Genomic DNA, 26082 nt, shown 5'->3' on the forward strand with positions numbered 1-26082 from the left:
TTTTTTTTTCCCTAAAGACATAATTTTAAAGGGACATGAGTGATAATGCAGCGATTTTCATTGCTTCATGTTTCCTTCTTTTATTTGTAAAAATATTTTATTTATTTGAGAAAGAAAGAGGCTGGGGGAGAGAGGGGGGGGGGGTGGGGAGGGGAGGGGGAGAGAAATGAATGAGAATGGGCATGCCAGGCACTCTAGCCATTGTAAACGAATTCCAGATGCATGTGTTACCTTATGTATCTAGTTTACATGGATAATGGGGAATTGAACCTGGGTCCTTAGGCTTCACAGGCAGTGCCTTAACTGCTAAACCATCTTTCCAGCTTCTGCTTTGTGTTTTCTAATTCAATGGACAGTACAGTATTTTGAGTTTTTTAAAGTTATACAGAACATACGGGATGCCCTTTTTCCATTTTCATTTGTATTGACAACTTTCTCTTTACATTTGAGCAACAAACGAGCAAATGCATATCTTAGAAGATGTTTTCTATGTATCTATAAGTAATTAATTAGCTAATTAATTACGGTTACTATTAATTATGTCTGAGGAAGAGAAATGCAAAATAAAATAATAAAAACTAGATAGTTATCTCTGAAATGATGTTCAAGCCCATGGAAGAATTTGATTTAATAAAAGTTATTTCCTTGAGTTCAACAATCATGTAGCTCTTGCTTAGATCCTCCAGTGGTATTTCTAGTTGTTTCTGTGGTAACCAGATATTATTTATACTCAGACTTACATAGAAAATTTAGATAGATACGTCTTATGCCTGTCATGGTCCTTAACTATATATGTACTTGACCTTTATAATTAATTCCATAAATTGCAGTCTCATTTTCTGACTTTTTTAAACATGAAAGAATTACAGAAAATTTTACTCACATTGTCTCTTGCTTAGATCCCTATCACAATGGTAAGGCATTTTTTTAATCTTTCTCTTAATAGTTTATACTTTTTAAAAGATTTTTCTTAGCTTTTAACCTATTGGACTTTTCCTGTTCCAGCAAACACTTTACATGTAGCAGTAAATCAATAAAGTGATAAAAACTAGATAATTATCTCTGAAATGATGTAGGGCAGCTAAGAGGAGGAACAGGACTGAGGGATGGGGATAGCAGCCTCAATTTCCGAGTTCCCCTTTCTGCAGAACCTCTCAGGGTGCCTGAAATCCAGATGCATTAGTAGGGTCATACCTCATCTGACTAGTGTACTGATTTAGCAAATAAAAACACAGGGTTCACAGTTAAGGTTGGATCTCAGGTAAATAATGAACAAGTTTTTAACATAAATATGCCCTACTTGGGATACAGTTATGCTAACAATTACTTTTTTTTAACCAGAAAAGTTGCTGGACATGCTGTATTATGCTCCCCCCCCCACCGTGTGTGTGTTGTGGCGGGGAGGGGAGGGCTCATGTGGAAGTTGCACAGGAGCACAGTCTGTCTCAGACCTCCATCCTCAGGACTCTAAAAAGCACGTTGAGTTACTGTTGGAAGTCACTCTGGAGCTCTTGCATCTCTGGAATAGCAAGCCTGTTGCCTTCTTCATTCTCTCTTTACTACTTTAACATGGAAAAGGTTTACTTTATCTGAGGCATCAGGAAAAAGTAACCCTTACTGTTCACTTTCTTGCTTATGGAGGTATTGTATAAATGTGTGTCATATGAACAGTATTCTTTAATATAAATTTTCTAATATAAATGCAGATTCAAGAAAAGTAAAGCCATAAGATAGAAACAAGGAAAGCAAAGATGTGTTTCCGTATACCACCTTTTCCCCATATGTCCTTTTCTCTTTTGTTGGATGTATGGCTCTGTAGGTAAGTTTCATGATTCTCTTCTCCTTGTTTTCTCAGAAATTTCTTAGAATAAAAGTTAGGCTTTAAAAATAAATAATATGTAGTACATAGTTGAAAATTAAATATAATTATAAAAATTAAGTGTTAATCCTTCACATATCTCACATATTAGAAAAATACATTATATATATATATATATATGTGTGTGTGTGTGTGTGTGTGTGTGTGTGTGTGTATGTATTTAACCTTCAAAGAAGTCAGCAAAAACTTTCTTGATGGCCTTCACAAATCAACTGGGTCAATATCTGAAGGCATTTAGAAGCCTTTGCAAAATACACTTGACATACTTTAATCTTTTAATGGCATAAATTTTCATTGGCATCAACTGATGCATAAATAATGTTCATTATAAGTGATAGAAATGCTAATTTCTTAGAGAAATCCTGATTTAATCTTCTATGACACTGTACTATAAACTACAGATTATGACCTACTAGTGAGTGATTTTTTAGTAGGATACAGTCAGCATTTAAGAGACTTGGATAGATGAAAAGAGAGAATATTCAAAATCACTCCATATTGTTCATGTAAGTATTATTTTTAATTGTTTTTTTGTTGTTTGTTTTTGTTTTTCAAGGTAGGTTCTCACTCTGGCCTAGGCTGACCTAGAATTAATTATGTAGTCTCAGGGTGGCCTTGAACTCATGGTGATCCTCCTACTTCTGCCTCCCAAGTGCTGGGATTAAAGGTGTGTGCCACCATGACCAGCTCTTTTTGCTTTTTGAGGTAGGGTTTCACTCTGGCCCAGGCTGACCTGGAATTTACTATGTAGCCTTGGGGCGGCCTTGTACTCATGGAGATCCTCCTACCTCTGCCTCCTAAGTGCTGGGATTAAAGATGTATGCCACAATGCCCGGTTTATTTTAAACTCTTTAACTTCAAATTTCTAAGTGTAATATGTGTAACTACTTGATTATGATATAAAATGTATTGAGTTTTGTGTAATCCCCAAAATGAAAATAAGTATTCTAGAATGTGCTAAATAAATTGTAGGGTTGCTCTGAAATTGAAAGCACAACTTAAAGTCTTAAAAGTTTTGAAAAAGAGAAGGAAAGCATTTTTATTAGAAGCGGATTGGATCATTTCCGCACTTGCTATGAATTATGTTCAACAGGACAGGAATATCTTGGTTGTACACATGAGTGCTATAGGCTTGGACTATACCACTTCCTGGACAACTCCTTGAGCACATGTACTGGCTTGTCTGTGGTTTTTTTATTTTTGTAAAAAATATTTATTTATTTATAAGTAAGCAAGCAGAGAGAGACAGAGACAGAGAGAATGGACATACCAGGGCCTCCAGCCAGAATGAACTCCTGGTGCATCTTTGTGCATCTGGCTTTATGTGGGTACTGGGGTATCAAATCCTGGTTGCCAAGCTTTGCAGGCAAGTACCTTAAGTACGGAACCATCTCTCTAGCCCTTGTTTTATATTTTACTTCTGGTTGATTATTAGAACTAAACAGGGTCAGCTTTCTCTTATCACTGAAGATAATTAACCAAATGTAATATACTTCTTAAGGCACATTATGAACAAAATTTGATTTACAGAATGTGGATGAAACTGCTATTTTCTTGTATATGGCTCCAAGGATGTGGGCAGGTAGTGAGCTACCTTTGAGACCCTGGGGCTAGAGGATAGGACAAATAACCACATTGTAAATTAAAATCTCACAATTCTCATATTTCTGTGGTTATTTTGACATCAAGGAGTATAGAGTTAAGTTTAATGCCAGTTACAATAAGTATACTAGCCTAGTATTTTGGTTATTTCCTCTCAATGACCTTAGATTTTTATTTCTAATGTGTCTGTACACACCCACCCACACTCACATACACATTAATGCCAAAATAAATTGCTTTGAAAATGAAGTGGTAATTATTAAATGACCTCAGATAACACAGGGAATTTTATGTTATATAAATATTTTTGAAATTTTTTATTATTCAATGAGCATGAACTATAGTATATTTAAAACATAAAATGGAGGCACATGCAATAGGCCGGCTTTAGAAGGATTCAACAGTGGTAACAGTGACTTACAGGAGGTCCTTACATTGTCAATAATTGGATGTATCATGGTTTTATCCAGGATGATACTCAGTATTAGGTAATATGCGATTGCTGTGTTAATCCATTTAAATTATCTTTGCAGAAACTCTTACCTTTGAGTAATGCTGTCAGGATAGCTAAGTCAATGTCCTGGTGCCCTTCTGATCCCATCCGAAACACTGTAATCTGCAATTTGAGACAAAATGATAGTTAGCCATCTTTTTACCTCCCAGGCGAAATTAAATCAATGAGACCACATCTGAGCAGAAAGTATTTTAATATCGATGAAGTAGGTTCTTAACCACAGGGCAAGGATTCCAGGAGAAGGCTCTGCAATTCATTCAGAGGGAGATGCTTCAGCCCCTAAAAGGAGACCATCTTAGATAATTCCATTGATTATGGTTAACACGATGAGCACACAGAGATCAAGGGAAATGCCTTCTTCTATCACTTAAAAATTTAAAACTAAAGACTTGTAGGATTTACAAAACCATGCAGGTCATAATATAAGAGTTAAAAAATATGCTTAAAAATAGCTAGCTAGTATGTCCTATAAAAAATGGTCCTGCTGTATGTGCCCATGTGCAGTATAGCTATCATTACACTCCCTCCTCAGCACCAGTTTCCCAAGGGTTTCAACACCGTGATGCCTCTGAGTCCTTTCAGTGACTTTGAACATCCTTTAGAATAACCAGGCAGTCCATGCAGTTGTAAACAATAGAAAGTGGACAATACAATAACATTTTTCCTTTTGGTAATCTAGGGCAGAAATGTATTCTGTGGGGAAGAATAATAGGAAGGCGAGTAAAGGGACATCAGTATAGAGTTAGCACTTGTGGGAGACTTGACTGTTGACAGGAGAAAGAGAAAGAGGGAGATGGGAGACTCATTTAGAGGATGTATTGTTACTAACAATTGATACTGCTTCCATTGATTGGGAATTATCTCAACTTTTATGACACTAAAGAAATCCCCTTCTAACCTTAAATTTGCTGACATTAAAGGAAAGTTTTAAGAAATGTTATTTGTATGCACTTACTATTGGCCACCAAAGGCCCACCTGTATGTTTTTGGGGAGATCTGTAATGGTTACACAGGAAGTGCTATGACCTTCATGTTTCTATACAGCAGAGGGCCTCTTATGCTGTAAGGAAGAAGTGAATCTTCTCACCAAAAGGGCTTGCTATTCTCCTTCCTTTCCCTCTCTGCAGAATGTTGTGGATACAGGGGGAAGTATGAAGGTTGGAGAGCCAGAGAAGCAGCAGCATACAGACCAGCAGCATTATGGAGAGTTTTACAGGGGAAGGAAAGAAGGGCTGGGCGTATACACCCCAAGAAAGAATGACTCCATAGTGAATGCCCAACACAGAGAAATGCTATCTCATCCTAGCTCTGATTGGTTGTAGGAGACAGCAGGAATGTGGTTAAATATCACTGGTTTCCTGCCATAAATAAGCTATTAAATTCCCTTTTATTGGTTTGTTTTTCAAGGTAGGGTGGCACTCTGGCCCAGGCTGACCTAGAATTCACTATATAGTTTCAGGGAGGCCTCGAACTCACGATGATCCACCTACCTCTGCCTCCTGAGTGCTGGGATTATAAGTGTGCATCACCACACCCAGCTAAATGTAAAATTTTGCATAATAAATGTCATGCAAAGAATTTTCATTATTGTGGCTGTGGAGATGGGTCAGTGGTTAAAGGTGCTTGCTTGCAAAGCCTGATGGCCTGGGTTCAATTCCTCAGCACCCACACAGAACCAGCCCACATCTGGCATTCATTTACAACAACAAGAGACACTGGTGTGCCTATAACTCACTTTCATATACACACACAAATAAATAAGAATTTTTATTGTTGAGTATGGCTTAATTTTTCTCAATAAATCTTTCGGTTATCTTCATAAAGATTTAGCAAAGAATCTAGTCATGGATGAGAATGTGTGAAACTGGAAAACAGGAATAACTACTAAATGAAGGAATATACTAAATCAATTCATGGAGAAAATGCAATATACTAAATATGAGAGCTTCCCCGGAATGAATTTGGAACTAATTGTAATTATTTTTTGCATGTGTATGTGTAGTGTGCATGCATGCACTTATGTTTACAACGTGTGTGGTGCACATTTGTATGTGTTTGTGTGCATATGCACGTGGCAGCCAGAGTCAACATTGGGTGTCTCCCTCTATTACTTGCCACCTTATTTATTGAGATAGAGTCTTTCACCTGAACCCAGAGCCCAATGATTTGACTTGTCTAGCCAGCCCAGGTTGTCCTCAGGATCTGTTGTCTCTGCCTCTTGGATTACAGACAGGCATCACTATGCCTGGCATTTATGAGTGCTGGGGAATCCAAATTCAGGTATTTATGCTTGCACAGAACGTGTGTTTACCTAACTAAGTCATCTCCTCAGCTCTTAGTAGTAATTTTATTAACCCCCCCAAAAATTTATAGGGTTTTGACAAATTGGCACTAGTATTCAAGTCTTTATGAACACACACACACACACACACACACACACACACACACACACAAAGGTAAAACAAAAAGCAAGAAGGGAGAATTTGTCTTACTCGTTATAATGATATATTAAACCAGAGAATTTCAAAACAGTCTAATGTTGTCCTGGAATCAATAAGTAAAATAAATGAAATAGAAAATAACTTAGAGATATTACTATGCACATGTGAGTATTTGAAGGGGACATTGAAGATCAGTGGGAATAAAGATGGCTTTCCCTTCCTTTTGTTTTTATCTTTTCAGTTCTTTTTGAGGCTAGCCTAACAACTGGCCTTTTTTATGTGAGAAAGCAAGAGAGAAAGAGAGAGAGAGAGAGAGAGAGAGAGAGAGAGAGAGAGAGAGAGAGAGAGAGAGAGAGGGAAAGGATGAATGGGTGTACTAGGCCTCCAGCAACTGTAGTTGAACTCCAGACACATGTGCCCCCTTGTGTACATGTATGACCTTGTATGCTTGCATCACTTAGTGCATCTGGCTTACGTGGACCTGAAGAGTTGAACATGAGTCCTTAGGCAAGTGCCTTAACTGCTAAGGGATCTCTCCAGCCCCTTTTCTTTCAAATATTAGATGAAGTCTTAGGCTGTCTAGACTGATCTCAAAATCACAATCTCTGGCTTGATTTCCCTAATACTTGGGGCTATAGGTATGTGACTTCAATAAACAGTACTGGGACAATTTGCACTTTCATATTAAAAACCTGAATATATTTACTACCTTATAAATCACGCATGTAAACTGCAAGTGGATGCAACACATAAAAGATATTAAATTTAAAATAAAATATAGAACAATACGATAATGATCTTAGTGTAGATAAAGCTTCTTCCTTTTTATATAATGAAATTCTTGGATTCAGGTTGATTTTTTTTAATGAAACATAAAAAATACAGATCATAAAGCTGGGCGTGGTGGCGCACGCCTTTAATCCCAGCACTCGGGAGGCAGAGGTAGGAGGATTGCCGAGAGTTCAAGGCCACCCTGAGACTACAGAGTTAATTCCAGGTCAGCCTGGACCAGAGTGAGACCCTACCTCGAAAAGGCAAAAAAAAAAAAAAAAAAAAAAAATACAGATCATATATGCTCCCATCATTATTTTTATTTAAAAGCCATCATACCATTCCTCAGTGTTATATGCTTTGACTAGGCACAATCTACTTGATTTTTGTGGCCAGAGTTTATAAAATCATGACCTGCTTTGTAGAAAGTGGCACTTTAATGAGGTTTATTTTTATCTTAGTGTGCTATATATCAACCCTTCTTCATAATTCCATATGTAGTCTGACAATTGTATCCTCATTATCAGTGTGAAGGTTATAGAAGGTGATGAGGTCTTGATTAATGATTACTATAAATTAGTGCTGTTACAAGAGAGACCTCAGAGCGGTAACTCCTTCTTACATATGAGGACACAGCTAGAAAACACTATTTATGACCCTGAAAGGGTTCAACATTAAATCTGTAGTGTATTGATTTTGGACTTCTCAGCCTCCAGGAATGTAGTAAATTAATTATTTTTTTTTACATTCTATTTATTTATTTTAGAGAGAGGTAGATAGAGAGAGGCAGATAGAGAGAGAGAGAGGCATGCCAGGGCTTCTCACCACTGCAAACAAACTCCTGATACATGTGCCACATTGTGCAACTGGCTTTACGTTGGTACTAGGGAATTGATCCTGGCCTTTTGGCTCTGCAGGCAAGTGCCTTAACTGCTAAGCCATCTTCCCAACCTGGAAATAACTTTTAGTTGTGTATAAAATACCCAGTGTATTATATTTTGTTATAGCAGCCTGGATGAACTAAGGCAGATCTATTCCCCAGTTAAAAAAGTGTCATTTATTGGGGATCTTTTCCTATGTGTCAAGCTTAGGGATACATATTCTCAAATGCATCAATTTCCATCCTTGATGTACATAAAACAAATGCATGAATACACATGAAGATGAATACATAAATAGTAAATGAACAAATCATTGCTGCAAACATTTAGACAAGGGGTGGGGAGATGGCTGTGGGAGTAAGGACACTTGTGCAAGCATGAGAGCCTGATTCAATCCTAGTTCAATTCTCCAGTACCAATGTAAACAGCTGGGCATGCCTATTATGCCTATGACATCAGTTCTGTGGGGAGTGGAGACTGGAGAGTCACTGGGCTTTCTTGTAAGCCAGTCTGACAGAAACAAGCAGCTCCTCATTCAGTGAATGACTCCATCTCAAGGAAAAGGACAGATGAGTGAATAGTGGAGTATGCTAGCTATTCTCTGGCCTCTGCACATGTATGTGTGGGGAGCACACATCTACACATGCATACATCACAGGCCACACCACACATGCTATACATACACATGAACAAAAGACCATTTAGATCAGATAAATATGGAGAAATCAGTATGGCTTAGTTAGTTATCCTTGTCCAGAACTCCTAGTTAGCTTAGCAAAGCTGATGTAGGCCTATTTAAGCCTTCAACAAAATAGAAGCACATTTTAGTGTTGGCAGAGTACAGCTGACTTGGGATTTGAGCCCGGGAAAGGGTGACTGTCACAAAGCCAATGGATTTCCTGGTGGCAGACTGAATGACATAATGAACTTCCATTTTGTCATTTTAGTATACAGAAAATGTAGCTGTGTGATTTGAGGCAGATCTTGCAACTTTTCAGAGTGGCAGAGAAAAGGGGAAAGGAAAAGTCCCAAATAATGCTCAACAATAATAGAGATTTTTTTGTGGGGCATTGTTTTCAAGAAGCAGCAGCTATGTAAATAGGCTGGGAGGTTATTTGAATATCTACAGTGAGTTACTATTGTATCCACTCTTTCATGCATCAATTCTCTCTGCTTTTAAAATGGGATAAAGATAGTACCTCCCTATTTCCAGCTACACAGGAAACAAATGATGGGATTTGCTAGTATATAATTCTAAGATTTGTCTCTATGCTGTGGAGAATAATAGACTGTTAAGCTTGCAGTTGTCTCAACAATCTCCTAGTCCACTAACTATAAAGTAACTTGTTTAAGGTCACATAGCAAGCTAGAAGGACATCTATGACTTAAGTCCAATAGGAATCACCCCTTTGGCCTTAAGTATTGAGGAGAAGTGAATGGAGGGAAGATAATACGAGTACTTGACTCTTGTACCTGCTCATATCTGGAGGTCAGAGTCTGGGATGAGTAGGAGGTAGTTACAGAATCACAGGCCAGCCATATTCACTTGCATATGAGACGTTTCCCCACAGGATGCTGTGCTCTAGGCTTGGTCCCCAGACAATTTTGCTAGATGCTAGATACTTTAGTTAGTGGGACCTAGTTGGAGGAAGTAGGTCATTGGGAATGTGTGGGCATGAGGGCTGTGTCTTTCCATGCCCCCTTACTGTCCTCTCTGCTCCCTGGCCTCCCAGCGGTGAGCAGCCTCCTCTGCCACATTATCACCACGATGTTCTGCCTCACCTCAGGCCCCAGCAAGAGGTATGTTGATGGTGGGCTGAAACCATGAGCTAAAAAGGAATCTTCCTTCCTTCCTGAGTTGTTTTGCTTAGGCATTTCTCACAGTGACATGAAAAACGTCTTTTCATAGGCATTTGAATTCAAAATAAAAAAAAAAATGGAACCAAACATTCCATCTCTGTGCTGTTTTTGAGTTACAGCCATAGTTGGTGTGATGGTTTGAATTAGGTGTCTCCCATGAACTCATGTGTCTTGAACACTTGGTTCCCAGCTGATGGTACCTTGGAAGATAGAGTCTTCATGGAAGAGGTGTGTTGTTGGGGATGGGCTCAGGGCTTTACAGCCACCTTCCCCTTGCCTGAACTGGCTCACTTTCTTGCTGCTGTTGTGTATCTGATGTTGGCAAGGAAGTGATGTCCAGCCTTTGCTCTGCTACCTTTCCCTTGCTGTCAGGGAAACTCCCCATAAGACTGTAAGGAAAAATAAGCAACTTTCCTCCCACCAGTTGCTTTTGGTAGGGTGATTTGTGCCAGCAATGAGAAGGTGACTGAAATAGTTGGGGCATCTGGTAAGGGATTGTAAAGAGCATTGTGTGGTCTAACTTGATTAGATATACACAGAAGTCTGCTTCAGTGCAACCATAGGTTTGGCCAAGGTGTCATCTGGACATTATCTTAGTTACTGGTACCCCCACAGACTCCACTTGGACATTGAGAAGCAGCCAGGCAGTACTCTGAACTCAAGAAAGGAGGCCTAAATTGGGAGGACAATTTAAGGTCCACTGGAGAAAAGACCTCATGGTAGAGGTGATGATTTGATTAACCATTTAACTGTTTCTTTCAGGGCTAGTGTGGACTGTAAGGTATTATTGTGTATTAGTCACTTATCTGGCAGGAAGCTGAAGGAAATGAAGATAATGTTTGAGCACATTGTTTGAAAGAATTAAGAATCTTAGCATCAAATAAAATTTTGTGAATGTCTGACCTACTTATTGTGATGTCTAAACTTCACTGCATAATTAGAGAATATATTTCAGATGAAAGTGCTTGTGAGGTAACAAACAGACACATTAAACTTATCCTGGAAAATAAGGACATGAGTCTTTCATAGCAATAGATGTGGATTTGAGGGGTGTGCTGTTCATATTAAGAAGTCTGAAATGGCTTGCTGTGCAAGGACTTTGTTGTTTTTCTGGACAACTGAAATGTGGCCAGTGGTTTCCCCCACACCCATGTGCCATTCTAGTTTCTAGAGTTAACAAACCAAAGGACCTCGGACTGGAGTGGATGGGAATAAGGTTGCCTTAAGAAATAAATGGAGGAGAAGGAAAGAGAGAGAAAGGTTCTATACTCCAAAGGCACAATTTATGTTATGATTTTCCCCAACTAATATTAGATATTATATCATCATCACTACACTAAGACATTAAATTTGAAATTAAAAAGTTATAAAAATTAATGAAAAATTTTATATCTGTGCCTCAGGAAAAGTCAGCAAGAACCAGAGGCACCTTCTCATTCCATTCAGCATTGACAGAGATGTGGGACAGTATTAAAAATTCTTGGCCATGTGACCAAGCATGGATTTGACATCTTATTCTGTACCACAGGGCACTTGGTTGCTAACATCATATTGAAAATCTTTGCAATGACACATGCCTCTAGTTTTGCCTGGCTTGCAGTTGTGCTAACCAGTTTGAATGGTGAAGTGTTTTTTTCTTTACTTCTTCCTCAGAGCATGTCATGTGATGAAGAACCTAACTTTGGAAGATTTGGCAGGATATTTACTAGTTAGGTGGCAGTGGGAGTATTTATAGGGATAGATTGCTGATTATCTTTGTAATTTTGTCAACAGTTACTGACCAGTGTAGATTTTAGTTCATCTTTTTTTCTTTCTTTTACTTCTCTGCATTATTTACCTGGACATCACAGACTTCTGTAGTCTGAAAACTGAGAAATTATCACTAAGGCAGAGATCTCTCAGGAAAACACCATGAAGTGTTCTAATCAGAGAAAGGTTTTGCTTCCCTTCTCAAGCTAGGCTAGTCCCCTGGTGACAGTACTATTGATCATTTTCAGGTTGGTACACCAGATATCATTGGTGAACCTCTTTTTGACTCTTTGTATCTGTTACTGGGCCAACCCCACTTGGCCAGGCAACCCTGAAACTGATCCAGTGAGAGAGACCTTTGAGGCTCAGTATAATAAGAACTTAGATTTTTGGAACTGGGGAGATGGCTCAGTGGTGAAAAGCACTTGATTGCAAAACCTGAAGGCTCAGGTTTGATTGCCTAGTTCTCACACATAAAGACAGATGCACAAAATGGTGCATGTATCTGGAGTTCACTTGCTATGGCAAGAGACCCTGGCCATACCTATACTATTTCTCTTTCTTTCATAAATAAAAAATCTAATAAATAATAAAAGGGACTTATATTTATTTACTAGTTTAGGAAATAATACAATTATTTTTCTCCTTTTCTGTCTAATGATAAGGAAAACCAGAGACAAACATCTTGAAGATAAGGCATGCAGGCTCTCTGAGGGCAAGGGCACTCCTTCCTCCAGCCAAGCTTGCATGATGGGATAATGGAGGATTGCTGCTTACATTCACCCTTCAAAGCCTTCAGAGAATCTGCTATGGGAGGACTGGTGAAATGTTGGGAAGAAAGCACTAATGTTAGACTGGCTTTCTGCCTTCAGATTCCTAGGTTTTCTCTGGCTCACAGGGTCAAGTTAGTTTAATATGGCATGTGTCCAATACTGAAGGGATCTTGGTCTGATGTTCTTACTTCTGTGAATCTTGGTTTTGCCATCTGCAAAGAAATTTGTTTGTCTGAGTGGTCATTTTGGCTCCTTTGAACTCCAGAGGCCACATGTTCTTTGTGTGTGTATGTGCTCTCAGAGTGGCAGAGGATCAGTATCAGGGCATCTTGGTCAAATCTTGAACCTCCTGCCTGACATTGATTCTTCAATGATTCAGGAAGAAGAGATCCTGATCTTGATGGGTGGTACCAAACTCTATCTCTTTTCCATTTGCTATCTTATATAGGTCTGTTCATTGGTTTAGGGCAAATTACCAGTTTAAAAATATTTCTCTTGGGCTGGAGAGATGGCTTAGCAGTTTAAGGCATTTGCCTGCTAAGCCAAAGGACCCAGGTTTGACTCTCCAGTACCCATGTAAGCCAGATGCACAAGGTGGTGCATGCATCTGGAGTTCATTTGCAATGGCTAGAGGCCCTGGCACACCCATTCTCTCTATTTGTCTCTTTTTCTCTCTCTCAAATAAATGTATAAAAATATTTCTCTTCAAAGGGGATTGACAGGAAGGGCAAATAAAAGGAAGTTATGGGGAAAAGGATAGGGAGGGATTTGCTCAACATACAATATACACACTTAAGAGAGTAAAACAATATTGAAAATGTTCTTTTGTGGAGCTGTGGTGGCACAATAATCTTGTCCTCTCTAAGACCCCATTTTCTATATTTATCTCATTTTGCACTCAGCTTTTTTGATTGGGAGGGCAATTAGGTGGCGTGACAACTAGTCCCCATCTATCACTCTCCAGTCCTACTACCCCATCAATGTTCTGGGCCAAGGCCCCCGTTGCAGTCAGCTTCTCATTGCTGGCAGAAATTACCCAACCAAGAGCAGCTTTTGAGGGAAAAGGATTTATTTTGGCTTACAGACTCTAGGGGAAGCTCCACAATGGCAGAGGAAAATGATGGCATGAGCAGAGGGTGGACATCACCCATGGCCAACAATAGGTTGACAATAGCAACAGCAGAGTGTGCCAAACACTGGCAAAGGACATTGGCTATAATACTCATAAGCCCACCCCCAACAATACACTGCCTGAAGCAGGCATAAATTCCCAAATCTCCATCAGTTGGGAACCTAGCATTCAGAACACCTAAGTTTATGGGGGATACCTGAATCAAGTCACCACATTCTGCCCTAGCCTCCATAAACTGATAACCATCCATGATGTAAAATGTAATGCATTCAGTCCAACTTTAAAAGTCCATATATATATATATATATATATATATATATATATATATTTTTTTTTTAATTTTTATTTATTTATTTATTTATTTATTTGAGAGCAACAGACACAGAGAGAAAGACAGATAGAGGGAGAGAGAGAGAATGGGCGTGCCAGGGCTTCCAGCCTCTGCAAATGAACTCCAGACGCGTGTGCACCCTTGTGCATCTGGCTAACGTGGGACCTGGGGAACCGAGCCTCGAACCGGGGTCCTTAGGCTTCACAGGTAAGTGCTTAACCACTAAGCCATCTCTCCATCCCTATATATATATTTTTTTATCAATCCTAATGGTATTCAAACATCCCCATAACCCAAGGTCTTTTAACTGAGCCATAATACCAAAAAAATTCCCCCAAAACCTTTAATGGTACAAAATAAATATTAACACACTGCAAAAGATGGCATTGGGCATAACAAAAAATACTCAAGCAATATATGACTTAAATAGGGAAAACACCAGACTCTATAGCTCCAAGTCTAACAACTGTAGCCATTGGCAAGTCTCCAAGTCCAATAATTTTAACCAGCTACAAGTCTCTGTAATTCAATTCTGTCTTTCCAGCTAGGCTACTCACAGTCCTGGAAAACATCATCTGGGTCAGCAGCTCTCATTAGCAGACATTTTGTGACCCTAGCATCTCTACTGGGTTTCCACTGCAACCCGTTGTCCATCCTTATGACTCCACTGGGTCTCCATGCAGACATTCAGCAAACCTGCTTCACACTGCCCAGGGAAATTTCCAAAACACAAGACCATGTTGCAAATTCAATGACCCTCTCTTTCCTGCATTTCTTATACTCCACAATGCAAGGTGGGGTGTCAATTTATTAATCCAAGGGGGGATAAAGTAGATTTTGAAGAACAGGACACTCCTTCAGCATTCAGACCCTTTCAAAAGAGTCTACATTCTTTCTGTTGTCCCCAAACAGGTCAGCTGGCCCATTCTCAATGGCTGTAATCTCTTAATTGTGGCTGAACAGGAAGAAGTTTTATCCCAAAGATTTTATTTTTTTCTGTTCCATATCCCTCTGCTCACACGAGTTCATTTTTATGCAGTGCAACCCTGCACAACTTCTCAGGACAGGGGCATAACAGCAAGCCTCTCACACAAACTGCTTCTAGCCCAGTTCAGACAAAGCTCTTTCTCACCCTCATAAGCCAAACCTCACAGTTCATAGTTCTTACTGCGTTTAGGTCTTTCAATTCTGACCAGAATAGTTCATCAAACTCTACTGATAGCATTGCAAGGCATCTCTTAGGCCAAGGTTTCAAATCCTTCCACATTCCTCTTGAAAATCAGTTCCCAAAGGCCAAAGCCACACAGTCAGGTGTACAGAAGCAACCCTACTCCTCAGTACCAACTTTACTGTTGCAGCCAGGTTTACATTGCTGGCAGAAATCACCCAACCAAGAGCAGCTTGTGGGAAAATTGGTTTATTTTGGCTTACAGGCTCAAGGGGAAGAAGCTCCATGATTGCAGGGAAAATGATAGCTTGAGCAGAGGGTGGACATCACCCTCTGGCCAACATCAGGTGGACAATAGAAACAGGAGAGTGTGCCAAATACTGGCATAGGGCAACTGGCTATAATACCCTCAATAATACTCTGCCTCCCAGAGGCCTTAATTTCCATTTGCTATCAGCTGTGGAGACTAGCATTCAGAACACATACGTTTATGGGAGACACCTGAATCAAACCACCACAGCCCCCTATTCTGAATATTGGCAGGTATGTTCTGTCCTTGGACTAGCCCTTGCTCTTTTCTGACAGCCAGGTACATTCTATGCTTAGATTGAAGAGGACAGGCAGAATATGGATTTTGGAACTGGATAAACCGCCAGCTGCTAGATACCAACCCTTAGGTCACCTGCTATATCTCTCTGATCTACAGTTTTTCCTACATGAGTCAAGTGGAGTAACTTTATCTCAGTGCCATTGTATACTTTTTAAGTCAACTTATAATGTCAAGTGAGTGGTGACTGTAATTCCCATTTGTTTTCTGTCCTTGCAAGCTCCCAAGTGTCTCTTCCACCAGGGTGGATGGGCCAGTCTCTTCTCCCTGCTGGCCTGCCAGATCCTGAAGCTCTACTTGCTTTCTGTTCCCTGTCCTTTGGATAGAGATCAAGTATCACCCCTGTAAAGCCAATCTTGTTTCCTTCCTCTGTGCCTCTCCAGAACGATGTGGTGATACCCCTAGTCTAACACAAAGATGTCAACATCATGGTCGCTTATTGTGTAGTTATGGTATTCTCAAGATTAAGCAAGTAACATCACCACCATGACTTCAGTCAGTTTCACAAATGCCAACCCCTATTCACCATTACAGACACACTTCCTGGCTGCTGACCTCAATAGCAGAGAGTTAAGTTAGGAAAGGATGAGATGCATTTGAGCATAGATAAGCCGGGCTTCTTGGAGGGCAAGGGCACTGTTTCCATCTCTATATCTCCATCCCCAGCAGCATTTGACATAGTGTGGGTGCTCAGTGAATAGTTGGGGTCTAGGTTCTCCATTTTCCAACCCAATTGGGCCTGTACCTTTCAAATAAAGAATGCATCTACAGCTGGGTCCAAGCATGGGAAGCCAGAGTTCTGATTGCCCACATCTGGCTCATGGTATGGGTGTGTTATTTGCATTATTTCCCATGCAAAGCCCAAGCAGGGTTTCTTCCAATGACCCCAGTCTCACAAGTAAAAAATAAGTGAGACTTACTACTAGCAACTAAGAGAGCTCAAACTGTGATGGGTCAAGACTCACATGTAATCCTGCAGGTCAATCCTAAACAGAGCAGATCTTGTCATTTTATTATGATTGTTCCCACATGGTTCCAAGAAGTCTTGTTAACAAATTTCTAGTCTGAGGGATGGTAAAAAAGAACTTCCCAGGCTGCCTTTCAGGTGAGCACACCTGTGAGTGATGGACATGCAGGGTTAGTGCCAGGACTTAATGGACTATGTGTCTGACTGAAGATCATACTGAGTTTTGCTTGAGTTAATATAGTTGAAAGCATTTATCAATGGAGCTCCAAGAGCATATCTGAGTATGGTCTTATTGTCTCAAAGGCAAATAAAGGAGAACAAATAAAGAGAAAGTCACAAAGGCCATTTAAGTGTAAGTCCAGCCCCCCAGACCCTCCCCTGCCTTAAGCTTGCAGGGATGGTCCCTTGTGCTTGGCTTGCATCCCATGGGCAGAGAAAGTCCCTTGTTTATTTACACAATGCTGAGCCTGGAGACACTGCTGCTTTTCTCTTCCTTTTCCCAGTTTTTATTATTTCAATTTGGCTTCCTCTACAGCATTTTTTCTAGGGCCACTGGAGAAGAATAAGAAGCAAGCAGTGTCCTTTGTCATGTGACAAGAATGGAAATACAAAGGGAAACAAAACAGCCCTGTTGATTTCCCCCTAAACCGGTTTGGCAAATTAAAGAGAAAGCTGGTGGGAGAATGAAGCCTTCACATGAAACTGTACGTACTTGCTGACCTGACAATGGAGGAACATGACATTCATTATTAAATGGTAAAAGGCACTATTAGTCTTGGGCCCACATTATTCCAACCTAAAATGACACTTATTTTGAAAAGTTTTCTATTCTTTCAGGCTCAGATGGAATCAATTCAACAAAAAAACAATTCAGTTTACTAGCTCCATTGTTTGTAAGCCCCAATAATTCCACTCTTTTTCTCGTGTCAGTATGAATAGATAGTCTCATGTCCTCTCTTTGAACAGTTTTTCTTCTTGTTGTACAGTATAGAAGCCATGGTTGCTAATTGCTCAAAACTCAAAAATCTTTGCAAAAGGATTACAGGGTATTGGGTTATGCATTATTTTTGAGACATTTATTCTGCGAGGAGCACCTGTTTCCAATCTTTCCTAGGATTGCTTTTGCTTTCTGTGTCAAATGAAAATACTAAGTCAACCTCTCCTGTGGCTTGTTAGGAAGTCACAAGAATGTCAGTAGAGTCATCCTCAGCAGTGAATATCAGCAAAGGAGTTTGGTTCTTTAGCAGACCCTCCTGGTAGTGCCATCATTTACACTGGCTCCGGAATCTGACCACTTCCAGCCAATCAAAACATACATCACCATCCCCAGGTACAGCACTCTTTGCCTCAAAGACTTTCAATGGTTACAAAGAAACCAGGGATTGAATATTTTAAGGGAAAGGACAAAATTGTATAGGCCATTTTGTTTTGTTCTCACAATGAGAATGATTAAGTGATGAACAATCTATGTACATTAAACTATTTTTTAATGTTTATTTTTTATGAGAGAGAGAGAGGAAGAGAGTGTGAGAGTAAGATAGATTTGGCACACCAGGGCCTCCAGTCCCTGAAATTGAAGTCCAGACACATGTACCATCTTGTACACATATGTGACCTTATGCTCTTGTGTCACCTTTTGTGTCTGGTTTACATGGGACATGTGGTGGTTTGATTCAGGTGTCCCCCATAAACTTAGGTGTTCTGAATGCTAGGTTCCCAGCTGATGGATATTTGGGAATTAATGCCTTCTGGAGGGAGTTGTTGGGGGCGGGCTTATGGGCTTTATAGCCAGTTTCCCCATGCCAGTGTTTGGCACACCCTCCTGTTGCTGTGGTCCACCTTATGTTGGCCAGGGGGTGATGTCCACCCTCTGCTCATGCCATCATTTTCCCCTGCCATTGTGGAGCTTCCCCTCGAGCCTGTAAGCTAAAATAAATCTCTTTTTCCCAGAAGCTGCTCTTGGTTGGGTGATTTCTACCAGCAATGTGAACCAGACTGCAACACTAATAATCCATGGTGTGCACTATTTAAAGAACTCCATGAGATAGATGTATTTGGTGACCCTGACTCATGTCTTATGAAGAGCAAGGAATTTAGTGACTCTGTATTTAAAACATTTGAATATTTGTGGAAAAGTAAGACCAATGATGAGGCTGGTTGGTTGCTTTTAGCATCTGTGGACAAACTACTGAGGGAACAGCAGAAGCTCAAAAAGGAAAATTCCAAGCTTTAAGACCCACATACATGATCTCAAGGTTTCTAAAGGTGCCCTGGAGGAGAATCTCCTCTCTAGCCAGAACAGGGCTCAAATTGCAGAAAACCAAACCCAAGCTCTCATTGTGAGGTTGGCTAACTTGCAACGTAAACTTAAATCCCAGCCTCACCAACTATCAGAAGTTAAAGTGAGGCCCCACTGATTGGAAAAGAGTGGGATCCTGTGACTTGTGATGGTGATGTGTGGGAAGACCCTGAAGAACCTGGGGACATTGAAGTGTTAGATTCTGAAGCAGATGTTTTGGATGAAAATATGACCTGCCCTCCCTTAGCACCAGTTCCGCTTATCCCCACTCCCACACCCTGAAGTATTATCCTCCCCACCCTTGCCTGAGGGAATTCATCCCTCTTTGTCTGAGGAATCAGTAGGAAGTACTGGTGCTTGTCAGTTCCCACCCATCTTTGCCTCTAGGCCTATAACCAGACGAAAGGCTAGGCAGGCTCCTAAAGGTGAGATAGAAAGTGTGACACAGGAGGAGGTGAGGTTCACTCCTAAAGAACTTCAGGAGTTTTCTAACTTGTATAAGCAGAAGCACAGGGAATATGTGTGGGAATGGATTTTAAGGGTGTGGGATGATGGAGGAAGGAACATAAGATTGGATTAGGCTGAATTTACTGAAATGGGCCCATTGAGCAGAGATTTTAGATTTAACAGTGCAGCTCATGCAGTTGGAAGGGGTGCCAAGAGTTTATTTGATTGGTTGACTGAACTATGGCTCCAAAGATGGCCTACTGTGAATGAGCTTGAGCTGCCTGATATCCCTTGGCTTAATGTCGATGAAGGGATTAAAAAACTCAGAGAACTTGGAATGCTGGAATGGATTTGCCATGTAAACTCATCTTTGCCCCCACAATGGGAGCGACCAGAAGATGTGCCCTTCACTAAGACCATAAGAAACAGATTTGTGAGGGGAGCGCCAGCATACTTAAAGTCCCCTACCATTGGTCTTTTATGTAAAGAAGACCTCACAGTGGGAGCTGCAGTTGCTGCATTAGGTGATTTAGATGCAATGGGCATAACTGGATCTCGGGGTAACAAGGGCCAGTGGCAGCGCTGAATCGCCAAAGGCAGGGTGAACGTATTTTTCATAATAGCGTAGGCAAAATTATGCACATAAAGGTATGACTCGTATGGACCTTTGGCATTGGCTGATTAATCATGGTGTTCCCAGAAGTCAAATAGATAAGAAGCCTACTAAATGTCTTCTTGATCTGTATAAGCAGAAAAGTTCCAGAACAAGGGGACATAAAGCCACTTTGAATTATAGCAACAAAGAACCAAGACCTGCTGAGGTGCTTGCTGAAGGTGGAGGAAATACAGAATGGGTAGTAGAAGAAGGCAGTTACAAATATCAGCTAAGGCCACGTGATCAGTTACAGAAACGAGGACTGTGATTGCAATGTTTCTGTCCTGCCTTGATAACAGAGTGTTTGTATCTACACCAATATTAAGATTATATCATTAGCTAACTGTTGAATTTATATTAGAGACTAAGCTTGTGTTGGGGGGAAGATTTTGCGGTTCCGGTTGTATGTGGGATAGTTATGCCATGTTAGGCGGAATTATGAGCTTGTTACTGTTTTCATTTGGAAATTAAGTATGATGTAAGGAGACATGATTTGATGCCAAGTTGACAAGGGGTGGACTTGTGATAGTTAAGGTGTTGTCAACTTGCTCTGTTAGTAATCCACAGGCTGCTTCTAGGAAGGATCAACTAAAGGAGGAGGTCTTTCCCCCAGGGTGAGCCCTTCCCCCAGAGTGGGCAGCCCCACTCAGAGGGGGACTTGATATAAGGAAGCTCTGGGTAGAAGAGTTCCCTTTTCCTTCCTTTCTTCCACTTGGCTGCCGGAGCTGCTCCCTACCTTCTAGCATGGATTGAAGACCAGTGTGGACTAAAGACCAGCATCAACTGAAGACCCACGTGGATCGAAACCCAGCAGCTCCTCAGGAAGCCTCCAGGCTTTCTGGCACCATCTGCAGTGCCGGGTCGGGACTGCTGAGGCATCTGGCCACATGCATGGACTGAGCAGCTACCAGGTTCGGTGATTCTCGGGCCTGCAACTGCTATTGGACTACTGTAAGCTAATCCAATAAGTTCCCTTTTTAAAATACTTCATTCTAGCAATTCTGTTCCTCTAGAGAACTCTGACTAATACAGGACATAAAGAGTCAAACATGAGCCCTTAGGCTTTGCAGCCAAGCACCTTAACCACTAAACCATCTCTCCAGCCCTATGTTAAAACATTTTTATTGACATATATTCACTATGCATACTGGTGGATTTAATAAAGACAATTTCTTTCAAGTATATTGTATAGTTTGGCTGTATTCTCTGCCTTCCCTCCCCTTTTGCCCTGTTCTTCCTTCTTTCTCATGCCAGACTATTACCTTCAGTGGTGGACACACGACCTCTTCTACCTTTTACCTTTGCACAGCTTTTTTTTTTTCTTTTTAAAAAATATTTTATTTATTTATTTATGGGAAAGAGAAAGATAGAAAGAGAGAATGGGCATTCCAGGGCCTCTAACCACTGCATACAAACTCCAGACACATGTGCCCTCTTATGCATCTGGCTTACGTGGGTCCTGGGGAATTGAACCTGAGTCCTTAGGCTTCACAGGCAAATGACGTAACCACTAAGCCATTTCCTCAGTGCCCTGTTGTTGTTTTTTAAGGTTGGATTTATTTTTTTTAAGTGAGAATGAGCTTGTTGAACCCAGAGTATCACATATTATGTTGGGCAAGTACTCTGCCACTATACGATATCCTCAGCCTGCTTTTTATTTCTAATTATTTAGGGGTGTGTGTGTGTGTGTGTGTGTGTGTGTGTGTGCACTAGAGTCTCTTGCTGCTGCAAACAGAATGCCAGATGCTTGCACTACTTTTTTGTGTCTGGCTTTACATGGGTAGTTGGAGAATAGAGACCAGGCCAGGAGACATTGCAAGCAAGCTAAGCCATCCCCCAGCTACCTCTTTTTACCTTTTATTTTGATACAAGTTTGCCCAACTTGATCCAAGGCTTTGAACTTGTGACCTTCCTGCCTTAGCCTCAAGAGTATCTAGGATTACGAGGCTGGGCTGTTAGGCCTGGTTTGACATGTCCTTTGGACATAATCAAAGGACACAGAACTTAAGAGATAGGAGTCTGCGGCCAGCATAACATAGTATGTTACTTTACCGTAAACTTTAAAAAAATGTAAGTGATGAGTACATTCTAAAAGGTTAATAACTACCACACAGGAAATACATAAATAGGTAGCATAGTCAATTATCATCAAATGTGATATAAGCATATATGTTACACTTTAAACAAGTGGCACATTATCAGTGGGTTTTTATACAAGCCTCAGTGAAAACACATGGGGACCCTTTGCTCTGTGAGGTCATAATGGCAATGATGTTTCTAAGGGGAAAGGAACTTTTCAGCTTTCTTATACTCTTGTAGCATATGTATGACACAGCCGTCCATTCCTGGACATACTATTAGATGGCATGTAAGTAAATAATGAAGACCAGGAAGCTGCAATAAAAAGTGGGAGAATTCTACACAGAGAAAAATAGAAAGGTCTCTGGAGACAAAGGTGTCACATAAGAGGATCTTTTGGAGAAGGCCAATATTTGATCTGGACTTTGTGGACTCTATTAAAATTCAAGGGTGAGATTTTTTTGTGGAGATAAGTTAGAAGAAAATTTAAATGGAAATGAGAGAAAAAAATGAGCACTAAAACATCACAAGCAAGTATTCACTGGACTAGGCTTAGATTAAAGGACAGGTAACTTGTCAAGGATGTAAAGAATCATTAATGCCCCAACATTTAGGCACAATTCACTATGCAAGTAAGCCTTGTGCCAAAGCACTATATATGTTTTGTTAATCTTCACATCAGCACTTAGGACTGGAGGTGAAATTAGTTGCCTGAGATCATTTACCTAATCAATGACATTTCCTCTCTGCAGATGTGACTATGTGCAATGGTTTCCTGCTTCTTCCATGTTTTCTTCACCATGACAGACTCTATTCTTTGGAACTATGAGCTGAAAATAAACTCTCTCCTTTCTTAAAATGAAAAAGGTCATCACTAGCATGTGCCAGCACTCCTCAGAGCACTGTGCCTCTAGTCTCATTCCCTCTTTCCAACAACTCCAGGGAGAGGAGAGGGATCCTATTTTTCCAGTGGGTATAACAGACTTAAAAGGGTGGTATTAAAGTCTATAGTAGCAACAGTTCCCCTGGTTGCAGGCATACACTGTCATTCTGTTGGATGTTTTATGGGTTTCTGGATTCTAGGGATGAACAGAAGAGTGAGCGAGAGAGAGCGAGAGAGAGTGTGAGAGAGAGAGAGCGAGAGAGAGAGAAAGAGAGAGAGAGAGAATTGGCATGCCAGGGCCTCCAGCTACTGCAATCAAACACCAGACATGTGTGCCCCCTTGTGCGCATGTGAGACCTTGTGTGCTTGCTTCACTTTGTGTGTCTGGCTTATGTGAGACCTAGAGAATTGAACATAAATCCTTTAGGCTTCTCAGGCAAGTGCCTTAACGGCTAAGCCATCTTTCCAGCCCAACTTTACTTCTTAAATGGAGAGTTCCTTGCATGTCTAAAGGAGTTCTAGCATGGAGTAGAGCAAGTTGCTAAAGAAAATTCTGTTACAAAAAATCATCATGATAAAATGGTGCGAAGTGATTTTTAGTTAGTGATTACAGATCAACTACACTTAGTATTAGAGAGTTACACAAAGAATGTGCTTATTTCCTGCTCAGTGCCTGTCTTTGAGCCTGTCCTATTGGTATCCATTTTGGGACATTAGAGAGAGATGTTTCTTTACCATTTGAAGCTCCTCCTTATTCCTCCATCACAGTAAAACACTCCTCATATTGAATGTCATGTGTGGATTTGTGCATGAGAACATTCAAGAAAGATGTACATGCTGAGTCCCTGCCTCATACAAACCCGGCATTTCCTCTGGTTTTGTTTCCAGTATTTTATTCTTTTCTCATCTCTTCCTTCCCTTCTTGCAAAAATATTCATTAGGAGTCTTTAGAGTACCAGACTGAGATTCCCTCCTTTCTCTCTCACCTATATGATCCTAAAGGTAATGTAGATACATTGCAAATTCTACATAAATAAAAAATATGCAGATGCATTATTAGATGATAATGTATACCACATAGGATGTATGCATTATAGTATAAAGTATATATGTGCATATATGTGTATATGTATACACACATTTTATGCCTCTCTTGTTATTACTTATACCTGCTATCTCACATTTTGTGTCGCTGAGTAGAAATGGGCAGATAATTTAATCAATTTTTAAACTAAACTTTAATGATACTGTGACTCATTTCTTTTTTTAAATATTTTTGTTCATTTTTTATTTATTTATTTGAGAGTGACAAAGAGAGAGAAAGAGACAGAGAGAGAGAGATTGAGAACGGGCGCGCCAGGGCCTTCAGCCACTGCAAACGAACTCCAGATGCTTGCGTCCCCTTGTGCATCTGGCTAATGTGGGACCTGGGGAACCGAGCCTCGAACCGGGGTCCTTAGGCTTCACAGGCAAGCGCTTAACCGCTAAGCCATCTCTCCAGCCCCTGTGACTCATTTCTACACAATAGGAGCTAAAGTGAGGTGAAGCTTAGTCAAAGTTCATTATCTCAAATACTTCACTTTTAGAACAATTATATCATCTACAATATAATGTGTAAAATGTGTCTAATAGCTTTTTTGGACCATGATTGCTTAAAATAAGAAACAATAGAGTATATTAGCACCTAAATGTGCCTAAATTTATCAGTGGGAGAAATTATACAATTCCGGGTCCTGAAATTCTAAATGAAAATTGGTGGTTTTCTATCTGGTGAAGTGGACAATTCCAGTTCCTAGAAAAGGAATCAAATTTTAGTTTGTTTACTATTTAGAAATAAAAAACCCTAGTTTTTTTTTTAGGTAGTAGCGCCTATTAGAATCAAGCTGATGTCATTACTTATTCTTCACAATTATGAGATCAGTCTGAAAGAGGTGCTAAAGCCAAGCTCAGCCCTGGGTAGTGGTTACAACCCCATGAACACCAGGCTTGACAGAAGTGAGGTAGAAAATGGACAGCTGGAAGAAATTTTCCAAAAGGAGAACTATATGAAAAGTTCTACAACTATTTACAATATTATATTAATAAATGCCACCAGGTGTGGTGGTGCACAGCATTTAGAGGCTGAGAGCAGGAGGATTATGTCCAACCAAGGCCAACTTGGGCTGCATAGTAAGAATCTGCTCAAAATCCCACTGCCACAAGTACTTCATATTCGTTCTTAAAAGCCACCTAGAACATACACATGCTACTAGGGACTAACAAGTAAGTCATGGCCACCAGAATTCTTGATGTTTCCAAGGAAAGGAAGGCTCAGAACATTTTTTTCCAGGTTGTTTTGTTTTTTTTTTTCTTTTTTCTGAGCCTCCCTGTCAGACTTCTTTAATTCCTCCAAGAATTCCCAGATGTGACAGGCAGTCAACAGCTTTGCTGGGCATGACAAGTTTCATTTCAGGGAGCCCAGCTTGTAATTTTGAGCAGATTGGCTGCTGTCTCAGGCTCAATCAGCTGAAAGCTTCAATTGCTTTTAAGTACTGCTTCACCAAACATACTCAGCAGTCACGGGCCTTCTCAGGCCAGTGTGGCCAGGGCAGAAAGAACTGACACACACTTAAAGGGACACATATTTTTGCAGTTTCCTGAAACAGTCACCCCATATATGCTTTTAAAACTCATTCCCCTTTATAAAAATCTAAGAATAACTTCAATAGTTACATCATAACTGTGTATATTTATGGCATATGATGCAGCATCTGATGATCAGATCAGCGGACTGGTATGTCCACCACCTCAGACATTTACCAAGGTTTTTGGTGCTGAGAACGTTCACAATTCCAAGAGCTCTTTTGAAATATACAATTAAGTTTTGTCAGCCATATATTTTCCACTGTATTCTAGAATGTTAGAAACTGTTACTCCTGTCCACCTGCACCTTGGTGCCATCCTTTCTCTGTCTCTTGCCCCTCCCTCTGTGGTACCTTCCCTAGCTCAGTATTCTGCTCTCTACTTCTATGAGGTCAATGTCTTGGCTCTCGCATGTGAGACAC

At 40.4% G+C, this 26082-nt stretch overlaps 1 protein-coding gene across 11 annotated transcripts in view; it reads right to left on the bottom strand.

The window, feature by feature from the left end:
• The window catches only part of Trpm3 (transient receptor potential cation channel subfamily M member 3), a 980795-nt gene that overhangs the window by 135279 nt on the left and 819434 nt on the right, over nt 1-26082 (bottom strand). For all 11 annotated transcript variants that reach the window (XM_045151751.1, XM_045151752.1, XM_004653125.2 and 8 more), the window contains one exon: nt 4025-4097. In XM_045151751.1, coding sequence (XP_045007686.1) covers nt 4025-4097 — 73 coding nt within the window. The remainder of the gene's footprint in view (nt 1-4024; nt 4098-26082) is intronic.

The sequence above is a fragment of the Jaculus jaculus genome, chromosome 1 (genome assembly GCF_020740685.1).
Source record: "Jaculus jaculus isolate mJacJac1 chromosome 1, mJacJac1.mat.Y.cur, whole genome shotgun sequence".
Taxonomy (NCBI): Eukaryota; Metazoa; Chordata; class Mammalia; order Rodentia; family Dipodidae; genus Jaculus; species Jaculus jaculus.